This window comes from Gekko japonicus, unplaced genomic scaffold (genome assembly GCF_001447785.1).
Source record: "Gekko japonicus isolate JY-2015 unplaced genomic scaffold, Gekko_japonicus_V1.1 scaffold43, whole genome shotgun sequence".
In the NCBI taxonomy this organism is placed as follows: domain Eukaryota; kingdom Metazoa; phylum Chordata; class Lepidosauria; order Squamata; family Gekkonidae; genus Gekko; species Gekko japonicus.
Window position 1 is genome coordinate 628193 of NW_015173123.1, and position 13328 is coordinate 641520.

At 48.9% G+C, this 13328-nt stretch overlaps 1 protein-coding gene across 1 annotated transcript in view; it reads left to right on the top strand.

Annotated features, from left to right (window-relative positions):
* The window catches only part of LYRM9 (LYR motif containing 9), a 9029-nt gene extending 8430 nt beyond the window's left edge, over positions 1–599 (top strand). Inside the window, exon 4 of the mRNA XM_015421934.1 lies at positions 137–599. Coding sequence (XP_015277420.1) covers positions 137–154 — 18 coding nt within the window. The 3' untranslated portion in view covers positions 155–599. The remainder of the gene's footprint in view (positions 1–136) is intronic.
* Positions 600–13328: the final 12729 nt, after the last annotated feature.

Sequence of the window (13328 nt, forward strand, 5' to 3'; positions counted from 1 at the left end):
CCCGCCGCAGAGTGGGGGGGATCGAGGGGGGGGGGGGGATGGAGGAGACGGAGCTCTTCTCCCCCTCCCCGCGAGTATCGCGGGTCCCCCTCTTGTATTGACTAACATTGTCAGTCTGCTATATATTTCCTTTCAGTATAAAAAACAGAAGTAGAGGACGTTATGGGAAAGGAGGCAACAGACGATGGGAGACGACTGGATTGGAGCCTCTTTTGTAGACCTAAGGATCATGAACGCCTCCCTCCGTTCTCCAGCTTGTCTATTCAGAAGCTTTTTGTGGTCACTGGGTATCTAGAGGCAGATAGGAAGCCCCTTATGAAGGAGGAGAAATTCTGATTAAGTTATGAACGGTGTGAAACGCGGAGCCAAGATTCCTAGCTGAGTCTACAGGGAGCAGTCAGATATTGGGAAACCATTTTGCAATCACCAGGATGTACAGGACTTGGATTGGATACTGAATTTAGTTTCCTGTTGTTAGACGTCTGAGAATATTTGGAAATCCTTGGATCTAAAGGCAGCTTTTCGACACAAAGTTATCAGTCCACATTTGGTGGAGAAAACATGGCCTATAAATATTTCAAATAAATACATATATGGAAACCGGGAGTGTCGCTCTATCATTCTGTTGCTTATAAGTGGTGTCAGAGGAAAACATTGTGTCAGTTAAAGTGTATGCTGCGGGTTTAAATGAAAGCATCCCCTGGCAGTAGCAAAGAAGCGTTCTGTGAATCCAGTTTTAAGAAACATAGTTCTGGGGACTGCGCTTGGCCATGTTCTGGGTTCCGTTTGTTGGCCAAACTTCCCTCCATTCCCAGGAAGCCTGCAGGTGGCCTTACCAAATAGAGTTGGCAGAATGCAAGCCGCTGTTAAGGCCAGATCTACAAGCCCCACAGAGCTGTGGGCCCGATTCTTCAAGGAAGGCTGCAACCTCGTTTTATTTAAAGAAAAATTAGTCTTTCTCAGCAGTACCTCTCATGTTAGAAGCCGACATCCTCAGGTCTGCCTCTAGAGGGCAGCAGGACACACTGCATTTTAAAGTCCTTTCTCACTGTCTGGTGCCTTTTCGCCCCGTGCATTTCTCAGCCTGAGCTGGTGAATCCACGGCTTTCTCAACTGGAAGGGCTACGCTCACCGTCAGTCCTAAACGACATGTGCCATTGGGAGGCCTTCTGTGCAAGGACATCCCCGTACGGTGGCCCCTTTATATATTCCTCTAACGGAAAGTTTCCTTTTATTTTTTGTCATTACATGTTATTACTGCACCATTTCCCCCATCCTGCACCAAACCTGTGAGGCAGGTCATGGCAGGGGATTCTGTGCAGCCTGAGGCGGACTGGGGATTTTAAAAATGACTCAGCAGTGTTCCCTCTAAGCTGAGTTAGTGTGAGCCAGCTCACAGTTTTTTAGCCTCTGGCTCACACGTTTCTGTCTCAGCTCAGGAAGGAGGGCTCCAGAGCAAACTAATTGATGCAGTAGCCAAATCGCTCACTCACAGCTTTAATGCCAGGAGCTCTCAAAGTAGAGTTTTTGCTCACAAGACCCCACAGCTGAGAAGGAGCATTCAGGAGCCAACTGATTGGAGCCGGGCTGGGAAAGCCTGAGCTGCGCCGTGGGAGGAGAGGCCGAGCAAACCTCCCTGAGCCTCCCATCCGAGCAGCCTCTGCAGTCCTGCCCGGGATGCTGGGGCTTGCATTGGCTGACTCCTGGCTGCCTTTCAGGGCAGAACCAAACTGGGAAGTAGGAGACTGACTGCTTTACTTGCAGAAGGTTCCGGGTTCCATCTCTGGTGTCTCCAATTGAAAGGACCAGCAGCAAATGCGATGCAAAAGACGTCTTGACTCATGAGACGCTGGAGAGCCACTGCCAGTCAGAGTAGACTTTGGCTGGGTCTGACTTGGTCTGAGGGAGCTTCATGTGTTCACAAGCGAAGTTTCCCAGTCATGCGTATCTCTCTCTAGATTCAGCACCAGAGCCCCTGATCACGGTGTGTGTGTGTGTGTGTGTGTGTGTGGGGCCTTCATGCTGACCTCTCTCGAGGTTTTCAAGGCAAGAGGAGGTCAGAGCCCGTTTGCCATTTTCTGCCTCTGCGTGGAGACCTTGGACTTCCTTGGTGGTCTCCCATCCAAGGCCTGGGCCATCCAGGCCAGGATCCTGATCACTTAACCAGGGTTTAACCAGGCCACGTGCCACGCCATGATGTTAGGAGTAGCCTTAACCGTAATTACTACTATTAAAGTACTGTTATTAAGGAGAAGAAGAGGAGGAGGAGGAGATTGGATTTATACCCCGCCCTTCACTACCCAAAAGAGTCTCAGAGTGGCTTACAAACTCCCTTCCCTTCCCCACAACAGAACCCTGTGAGGTAGGCGGGGCTGAGAGAGCTCTTTCGAGAACTGCCCTTGAGAGAACAGCTCGGAGAGAACTTGTAAGTGATCCAAGGACACACCAGCAGCTGCATGTGGAGGAGGACTGAGGAATCAAACTCAGTTCTCCCAGATTAGAGTCTAACCACTACACCGAACTGGCTCCAACCACTTTTGTAACTGTCCAGGCAGCCAGGAGGACACGAGAGAGAGAGAGCCCTCCATGCCCGGCCAGGGACACGCTTTCTGCCTTGCAGGGCTGCTGGGAGGATCAAACGGAGGCGAGGAGGAGGATGCCAGCTGCTCGTGACATGGGGTGGAGCATTCCCCTGAATCTTTCTCCTGCGGGAAATTCTCCGCCCCCTGTGTGTAAATAGAGCCTGTCAGTCTGTGGCTGTCAGGGCTGTTGCTGCTGCAAACTGAATCATGCTAACTTTATTTAAATATTTTAATTGTTTATTTAAATTTGAATTGTAAAGGTTTCTGATTCATATTCCCCCGCAGAACTCAGGACCCACGTCACTGGGCTCTGCTGGGGAGAAGGACAAGGCATCAAAGGAATCAGTCAAACAAATAAATTGCTGTCCCTATCCTTATCCCCACCTCAAGGAAAGCCCATCCCAAATTAACATTTTGCTCTGCAGGAGTGTTGGGTGGATCCGGAAATGCCCATCTGCAAAATGTGTGCAGTACAACTTGCAGTGTCGGCTAGAATAAGTATTCTTTTTGCTTGGGCATTCAAGTATGGCGTTCCCAATTTCCAATCAAATTGTGATTCCAACTCGAGTGTGCTTCTAGCATTGCAGCGTCTTTTGATGCAAGATTGTCCTTCAAGCTAACCCACTCTTTGATACCTGTCCTTTCATTAGATGGAATGTTCACAACATTCTGCGACATCATAGCTACCCAACCAGTGGCTTTGAGAGGGCTGCTGAAAGCCCACAGCCAGTGTTTTTTATTGGGGGGGGGGGTTTGATCTCATGTATGTAAAATGCAAGCATATGCATACAATCAAATATAGTATTCTTGATTTACTGTCATATTTTTTCTTGGTATATTTTTGATCTAGCTCTGTGACCGATTTCACACAAGAGCTGCGCCGAGGTCGCGCCTCCCTTTGCCCCGCCTTTATTGGTCGATTTCCCACTCGAAGCCGCGCGGCTGCATTTTGACCTGTGGCTTCGCCTGATTTCCCCCGCGGTTTTGTGATCCTGTTTTTTGAGGATCACGAAACCGCAGGGAAAATCAGGCGAAGCCGCGGGTCAAAATGTAGCCACGTGGCTTTGAGTGGGAAATTGACCAATAGAAGTGGGGCAAAAGGAGGCATGACCCTGGCACAGCTCTTGTGTGAAATCGGTCTGAGAGTCCTTTAAATCAGAGTAAGGGCTAATTTGCTCCAAGGCCTGTTATGTCCCCGAGACTGCCTTGTGCAAATAGATCAAAGGATTGCAATTGCAGTGATCACACTGTGCGTAAAGAAGGAGTTGTCTCCTATTTCATGCAACACCTCCAGGCATCAGTTCCATCTCAATAACCTTTCGGAGTTGCCCTACCCGGTCTTTGTCCATGCTCAATGAAATTAGGCAAAGGGAAGGTGACTACTCTTTCTCCAGACTCACAGCAATGTCCCCACTGCCGGCTTCACGGGCTTCCTTTGCAAAAGCACAGATGATCTGCCACCAGTTCAAAAGCCAAACGGGTTATAGAAAAGGTATACTGGCGGGGGACTGTCCTAGGATTCCAGCGGTTTAAAATGTGCTGCGTAGAAAGTGGTAGGGTGTATGCTGCACGGTCTCAGACTCTTGAACAAACTTACTCCCAACAGCACTCTATTTGCAGTGATTTGTTTATTGAGAGATGAAGATGTTTCAAACTAAGATGATCTGTGTCAGAACTGACTCCCTTGGCACCAGTTCTGGTATTATATATAGTTCAAAAAGCCCCCCCTTGTGACCAGTCCAATCACACCAAAATCTACAGTGTACTGTTAACCCTCCCCCAGTACCTGCAAGTTTAGTATCTAGCAGTGAACTTTGTAAGGAAAAACAACAGTGATACGATAACAAAACCTTGTTAAAGAAAAATATATCTTCTTTAATTATCCAGTGAATAACAAATCATAAAGGTGTTTTCTTTGAAGTAAATTGGTCTCAAGTTTTTCTTTCTGACGTACAGTGCTCAATGGACCGTTTCACTCAAGGTTTCATCGGATGAGACCTTACACTAGAAAATATACAAAAATACATAAAATTTTCACCACTTATAATCTGAATGCACCCAAAACAGAGATCAGAATACTTTTGTTTTTAAAGGAAAAAATCCCCTCAAACAACTCACCCTTTTGTATTTTTTCTACTCCCTCTTCTTTTCTAGCTTACATCATTTGGTTATGTGAAGAGCAGCTATGCGCTACCCTCTAAAATTCTTTCAAGACTGCTTCAAGTGCATACTATCAATCATTAACAGAGGTTTCTGCAAGCTTAGTATCTAGCAGTGACTGGTGTCCAAGGTCAAGCACACATTCTTCCCAGAGATGGGAGGCCCCGCACAAACGCAGTTACAAGCCAGCAAGTGACTTCCAGCAAAGCAGCTTCACGCACGCGCACACACACACATGTGCATGTATTAGAACAGACAAGGGACTAGATGCGCTTAGAGATTAGGCTTGGCTGACACAAGCCAGAAAGTGAGGTGGGCATAAGGGGGTAGGATGCCAAGGTGGCAGGATGGGTTGTACCACTGCAGACAGAGGGTCACACTTTGAAATACTCCCCTATCTTTAAAAACTCCTGGAAAATAAAATAAAAAATCACCAGAGCAAGGGAAGGGGGAGCCAGAGCTTTTCCCCTGCCACACGAGTGATGTATATGAAGGAGCAGCCATGGAAGCCGGCCAGGTGACGGAGGGCCGGACACGCACACTCTGCCTAGCCCACCTCACAGGACTGTTGTGAGGGTAAAATGGAGGAGGCAGACAGTTGTAGGCAACTTTGGGTGCCCGTTAGGAAAAAAGGTGGATATAAATGACGTATAATCCTAGAATCACAGAGCCGGAAGGGGCCATACAGGCCCTCTAGTCCGACCCCCTGCTCAATGCAGGATCAGCCTAGAGCATCCCTGGCAAGTGTTGGTCCAGCCGCTGCTCAAAGACTGCCAGGGAGGGGGAGCTCAGCTGCCTGGGGAGGTGGTGGGCTCCCCCTCCCTGGCAGTCTTAAAGCAGCAGCTGGACAAAGACTTGTCAGGGATGCGCGGCTGGGCTGACTAAATAAGTAGCCAAAAGTGCAGTTTGTCATCCAGAGTCCATAGTGGGGTATTCCATTCTACCACCTCCACATTTCTTTGGCAGGTATAAATTGGCCCTTCGAGATGCCAGGGAGGGAGTGGGACTCTACCCAGCTGGGCACCCAGTCCAGGGAGAACCCGGAGGGGACAAATTGCTTGCAACTCTGGGGTGAAGCCATAGAAAGTTTTTTCCCCTGGATGTGACATCAGTCTTCCCTAGGAATTGCCAAAAACTCTACAGGAAATGTTGCCCAAAATTGGAACGGAACTGAAGCATTTAATGGATTTTCACCACATTTCATTTTGTGGACTTCCAGTATCAATGAGTAACTGCAAGATGACATGGATTTCCAAACAACTGGAATGGGAGGCTATTTTGCCCTCACAGAGCATTAAATCTTATTTTTAAACCCTCTGCAAAGGAGGGAAGCAATACTGCTGTCAAATAAATAACAATATATAGGATTCATTTGCAGGATATTAAAATTGGGTTGGGGAAACCCTATTGCTGCTGGCCATTGGATGCCTCCCAAGTCTGAGGAGCCGGCAAGCTGCACGCAACAGGGCAAAAGCAGCCTTTCCAAACAGGCTTTATTTCACAGTCAGAGCATCTTGGCTCTCGGGAGTTCAGTTCTGTCAGCACACAGGAGAACCCCCTTTACACCCTGCCAAGGGCACCGGGTCAGACCTGCGCTCCCCTTTAATCCTCTCTGCAAGCAGACCACGGGGAGTTCCTTGAAGCCTGTGGCTCAGTGTACCTTTGAGAAGCTGGACCTAGAAAAGAGACAATCCAGTGACTGAAGATGATAACTAGGGCAGGGGAATGACTCTGAGCTGGCCTCACGTTCTTCGAGGCAGGAGCAGCGAGAACCAGATTCAGATCCCACCTCTGCTGGGAAACCTATTGGGTGACTTTGGGACCGTACTTTCCATCTCTCAGCTTAGCCCCCCCACCCCACCCCACCGGAGCTGACAGGATACCACGGAAGAAAGGAGAACCGCTTGGTGGTCCTTGGAGGACAGGGGGTCTAAAAATACGACAGACATTTCTTGTGTTTATTCCAAATGCAAGTCCAAAACACAAACTCTTGCGTATTTAGATATCTCTACCAGTCTGGTCCACATAGGGGCCCCAAGTGGCGAAGAGGCTCCCCTCTTCTATTTCATCCTCAGAACAACAATCCTGAGAGGCCGAGGGAGAGGGTTGGGCCCACGGTCATCCAGCAAGCTTTCGTGGCAGAGTGGGTTTCAGATCTGGGTCTCCTACATACCAGTCCTGCACTAACCACTGCACCCCATTGCCTTTCCATCTACTCGCCGTCCTCTCTCCAAGGCGTTCACGACGCTGAATGGGGGGCAGGGGGTTGTCTTTCATTTTCATATCCACCCTGTGGGGGAGAACATGCTGAGAGATAATATCCTTCCTATGGTCACCCAATGAAATTTATCTTCTTCGTCTATATGCCACCTGTCTCCACAGTGGGAACCCAAAACAGCTTACGACTTTCTCCCCTTCTCCATTTTAGCCTCACAACAGTCCTGTGAGGTAAGTTAAGTTGCAAACCTAGATAGCATAATGAAACGCAGAGACATCACCCTGCCAACCAAAGTCCATACGGTCAAAGCGATGGTATTCCCAGTAGTAAATGTACGGCTGCAAGAGCTGGGACTATAAGGAAGGCCAAGCGCCGAAAAATAGATTCTTTTAAACTATGGTGCTGGAGAAGACTCTCGAGAGTCCCTCGGACTGCAAGAAGATCAAATCAGTCAATCCTTTTTTTCCCCAAAGATTTATTTATAGTTTTCCAGTATACATTATCTTGTCGAGTTACATTTAACATTCTTGTGAGTCATTTACATTCTCCTTGTCCAACCAAACATAAAATTTTTTCCATCTCTTCTCAAAGATCTCCTTACTATTACCTTTCAGTAGCACACTTAATTTATCCATTTCTACTACTGATAAAAATTTATCAACCACTTCTTTCTTAGAGGGTAAATCTTCTTGTTTCCATTTACTGGCTAATAACAGTCTGGCTGTTGTAAGCAAATATACAATTACATATTTATTTGTTCTGGCATATGTATCTGGAAGCATGTTTAGTAACGCTATTTCAGGTGTAAAAGGTACGGGCTCACCTATTATATCATTTAAGATTCTAAATATCTTTTTCCAATACCATTGTACTTTCTTACATCTCCACCACATATGTATGTAAGTTCCGACATTCTGTTTACATTTCCAACAGTTCTTATTGGTAATGTTATAACATTTTGAGATTTTTTCGGGTGTATAGTGCCATCTATAAAACATTTTGTAAATGTTCTCTTTATATGAAATAGCTCGCATAAACTTTATTGAGTTCCATGTTTTTACCCATTGTTCTATCTCTAATGTACATTGCATATCTTTTGACCATGCAAGCATTGTTCTCTTTATTTCCTCACCTTCCAAGTAGTCAGACAATAGCAGTTTATACATTTTTTGGACTAGCTTATCGCTTGAGGAAAGCCATATTCTATCCAGATCATTTTTCTCATTATAGAAACCCCTTTTTTTGTCTGAATTATATCGTGAGTTTAATTGCATAGTATCCCACCAGGTGAGTTTCATCTTTTGCTTATCTAATTGATCGACAGTTTTTAAATTGTCGGTGTTATCTAATAAATCTTCGTAAGTAACAATCCTACTTTCATCCTGGAACGTCATCATTGTTATTGCTTCCATTGGCCAAATCAGTCAATCCTAAAGGAAATCAACCCTGACTGTTCCCTGGAAGGCCAGATAATGAAACTGAAGCTCAAAGACTTTGGCCACCAAATGAGAAGGGAGCACTCACTGGAGAAGACCCTGATGCTGGGAAAGACTGAAGGTCAAAGAAGACGGGGACGGCAAAGGATGAGATGGTTGGACAGTGTTATTGATGCAACGAACATGAAATTAAGCAAACTCCGGAGGACAACGGAAGACAGGAGGGCCTGGAGTGATGTGGTCCATGGGGTTGCGAAGAGTTGGACTTGACTGAACAACAACAAGTTAAGTTGAGAGTGTGTGACTAGTTACCCAAACCGAGGTCACCCAGAAAGCTTCCATTGTAGAGTGGGGATTTAAACCCACGTCTCCCAGACCCTAATATGGTGTCAACTATAACCATGATGTCATGATGGTTAATGGCCACATGGGGAACTGAACCCAGTTTATCCACTTCATCACACTGGGTCTTGATGTGTTTGAATGGCTGCGTCAGGCCACTGGGCTAGGTTGCACATGAATGTCCCTCCTTACTGGCTGCAGCTCTACGGGGTCTTGGGTACAGAAAGATCTTACCAAAAACCTGCTAACTTTAACTAGAGATGCCTGGGATTAGAACACAGGATTTTCTACAGGCAGAGCAAATGCTCAAACACTCAGCTACACCCCTTCCCCAATATAGCAGGTGCAAATGAAAATGTGAATTGGCTGCATACCAAGTCAAGACCATTCATTAACCCAGTCCAGTCTGGTCTCCTCTGATTGGCAGGGTCTCATGAAAAGAAGAGTCTTTCCCAACATGTGTTGCTGAATACTCTAACTGGAGATGCCAGGGATTGAACCTGGACAGCTGTTACGCCTCTACCACAGATTGTGAGTTTCTTGTATGTATGGATATAAAAGAGTATATGCAATCAGTCCTCTCTTTAACTATGTAGGGATGGCATCTGCACCCCCTGAAAGCAGTCACAGCCAAAGGAGGGCAAAAATACTTTGAACTCGTGACTGGGCACAAGGTAGGAAGCTACAGAGAGTTGGAACAAGGGTCACCGAACCAGGATGGAGCCTCATCAGGTGACAGATTTGGGATACTGTGAAAGCCACAGAGTGGGAGAGCATCCTGGACCCCGGTGTGACATCTACAAGGGAGGACTCTCCAGCTCAAACCCTGTTGAAATGAACATTGGGAAGGCCTTTTTAAAAAAAATGTGCAATTCACGTTCGAAATTTAATGCTTCAGGCTGTGGAGATGGCCTAGGGTTGCCAAACTCAAGGTGGGACCTGGACTTCTCCTGGAATGACAATTGATCCCCAGAATATACAGATAAGTGCCCGGGAGGAAATGCCAGCTTCACTGGGTGGCCCTTGTGGTATACCACAGAGTCTAGGAGAAGCAGAAGTCCTAGAGCAGCTACAGAGAAAAGCAATAGTGTTTTATACCCCACTTTTCTCTACCTTAAGCGACTTACAATCGCCTTCCCTTCCTCTCCCCACAAGAGGCCCCCTGTGAAGTGGGTGGGGCTGAGAGAGTCCAGAGAGAGAGTTCTGTGACTGGCCTGGGGCCACCCAGCAGGCTTCGTGTGGAGGAGGAGTGGGGAATCAAACCTGGTTCTCCAGATTAGAGAGTCCGCCACTCTTAACCACCACACCTCCACACTGGGCCTCACAGGGGGCGGACTCCACCCTCCCCAGGCACCGCCCCTAAATCTCCGGGAACTTCCTGAGCTGGGGTTGGCAGCCCCATCGGATGGCCACTGCCTTAGGTGGCTGGGGAAAGGACGTTTAAGACAAATTTCTGGGGGAGGAGAGGCCTTCTCAATACCTTGTCAGTTATGTGGGGCAAACTGAATCTCCAGTGTTCAGAGGCAGCCCCTCTCTGAATGGCAGCGGCTTGGGGGCAAGAGAGAGGGGGAACGCTGGCCTTTGGCTTGCTGGGGGCATCCCTTTGGCTGCTGTGAGAAATGGGCTGCTGGGCGACGTGGACCCGTGGCCTGGTCCAGCAGGGCCCTTCTGACATCGTTCTGATTCTAAACTCTTGGGAGAAGTTGTGGGGGGGGGGGCATCCATTTGGATTGTCCCCCAAAGACACCTTGGCCAAAAGATGAGAAAGGAAGAGTGACTGCAGAAAGCCATCTGTGTTTTCTCCGAAAGCAAGGGAGGTTGAAGAAACGGGTATGTCCGCGCTAGCAAAGGTGCCAGTAAACAGGCCCTTCGGAGGACTCAGGTGCACATCACTTAACGCCACTTCATAAAAGCTGGCCTGATGGGAAGGCAGGATAAACTTAATCCAATAATAAGGAGGCTGAAAGGCTGGCCGGTAATAAGACAGGGAAGGCCCATGAAAGGTTGAGCCGCTGTTTCGGGCAGCTGAGCACAGCCCTCAGCCTGACTTTGTTCTGAAGCCCAGGCAGCTGTGGGGGGGATTTCACCCGCCCTGTAACGCCGTGGGCCGCTCTGCCCAACCACAGGCCACGCCACGGTCTCACTCTGAAGAATCCACCTGCCAAGAAGACCTCTTGACAAATCTGCCACTTCACACGCCTAGACCATTCCAGCCAGCCAGAGTCCACACAGGCAAATTAGCTGGGCAGAGTCATTGGTTCCGAGAGGCACTGGATCCAGAAATAGAAATGGGAGGTCCCGTAGGTTCTGTGTCCGGCTATCTAGTCCATTTTTATCCCACCCTCAGAGGTTAAGACGCTGAAGCTGCAGACCGGAAGGTCTGTAGGTTGGCAGTTCGAGACCCCGTCTCTGGCCCCAGCTCCTGCCAACCTAGCAGTTTGAAAGCAAGAAATTGCAAGTAGATAAACAGGTACCGCTTCGGTGGGAAGGTAACAGCGTTCCGTGCGCCTCGGTGTTCAGTCATGTCGGCCACAGGACCACAGAATCGTCTTCGGACAGCGCTGGCTCTTTGGCTTGGGGCACCGCCCCCTAGAGTTGGATTCAACTAGCTCTCAAGAAAGGGAAACCTTTACCTTTTATCTGCCAAGGAGCCCTTCGCCTACCCCACTTTAGGTTTGCAACAACCCTGCAAGTTAGGTTAGGCTGACAGAGAGTGACTGGCCCAAGGTCACCCCATGAACTTCCCGGCTCAGTTGGATTTTGCACTTGCGTCTTCCCAGCTCTAGTCAGCTATAACCACTGGACCTCACTGGCTCCCTCTTGGGAATGCCTCCTTTCCCACAAAAACAGTGCCAGTTGCTGGCATCGTCATTCGGAGGGTTCTTTAGCAGGAACGGTCTTGGGGGTGGGGGGACTGCCTCCTTCTGGGGCCGGAGTTCCTCTTTGGGAAAAGCACAAACCCCCAGAGGGTAAAAGCGGAGCCTGGGTTGGTTGGAGCTGCCACCAGCTGCCTGAAATGCCTGAAATGGCGCGGTCCAGAAAGGGTTTTGCAATAGGATGTTGCTGGCGGAGTTTGGGTCCAGGCCTGCTGATCCACCAAGGTTGCCAGCTCAGTATTGGGGATTTCCTGGAGATTTGGGGTGGAGACGGGGGAAGGCAGGGCTGGGGGAGGGACCTCAGTGGGACACCCCCCCAAGGCAGACGTTTCATCCAGGGGAACTAGGCTCCACACTCTGGAGATCCGTTGTAACTCTGGGGGATCTCCTGGCTTCCCCCGGGGAGTTGGTAGCCCTGCGAACAACAGAGGCTGAAAGGGACGGCAGGCAGCCATTTGTGGGTGTGGCAGGACACCAGTTTTGGTTTCACATTTAAGTAGAAAACCCACCTTGGAGCAGCATCCCTTGAGAAGAGACCTGAAAGCTTCCCCGTGCCTGCCAGACGGCATCTGAACCCCTGTGTGGAAAATGTTAGTTAAACCCCTTTCTGTGTTTTGGGAATTTCCTGTGCTCTCCACCCAGAAGTAACGATGATGAGCGCCTTTTCCATCAGGCAATGTTTTGATGGGAGTTGCGCAGGTTTTGTTTTTTGGCACCAGCCTCCAGTCTACCGTAGCGGTGGTGGCTTCAGCTGTGAGGGCCCTTTCGAAGTCTTGGAGACCAAGCGGCTACTGGCAAAGGATGCCCAGAACGGGGGGGGGGGGCAGTGCTTGACACAGGACGTCTCTCAGGCAGTGGATGGACCTAAGAACTGCCAGAGGTGAGTCTGTAGAGCTCAATGTCTCTGTTCCCCCTGCCCAAACAAACACCACCCTGAGCATGAAGTTCCCCTCACAGCCAGTTCACTCCCGCTCGCCCCCCCCCCCCCCCAGTGCCGGTAAACTTCCTCCACAGCTATGTGACCAGAGGTGGTTCCAGCAGAGGATTTCCCCCAGAGTCATCATGACAGGAAACCGACACACAGTCAGCAGTGACTCTTGCCAGTCCTCCATGGCACACCCAACATTCTTACAAGGCTTTTTGGTCCCCCCCCCCCAAGTCCTCTGGTCAGCTTCAATGGGGAAAACAAGCTCATTCTTATAAACCAATGAATTCTGGCCAAGGAGCTCTTGGAAATGCCTCTTGGCAGTCCCGAATGAAAGCTAAGCATCAAGAAATAGTCATCGTCCGGCAAATGTGGCCTACGAGAGGTACAGCCAGATTCCAATCTGTTGCTCAGCTATCTAATTTTACCCTGCCCTTCCCCAAAGGCACTCAGCGCTCCCATCTTTCTACGCTATCCCCACAACATCCCCATAAGAGAGAGTGACAGGTGCACGGCCACCCCCTAAGCACCATGGTGGAGGGGGGATTCCTCTATCGAAAAAATAAGTTCTGCCCTCACCCTTCCGAAGTGCAGTCCTTCGTAGAATCACTGATCTAAACCCGGTGGTTTCAAATGGCTGAGTCATTCTCTGTAGGTTTTCACTGCCAGGGTAGCTTAGCAGGCGAAATAAAGTGGAATCCGCTTCATCACAGATGTAAAGGCCTCCCCCTCCCCACGAAGATCAAATCATAACACAGACCCCCCCCCAATACCTAATGGCATATCACA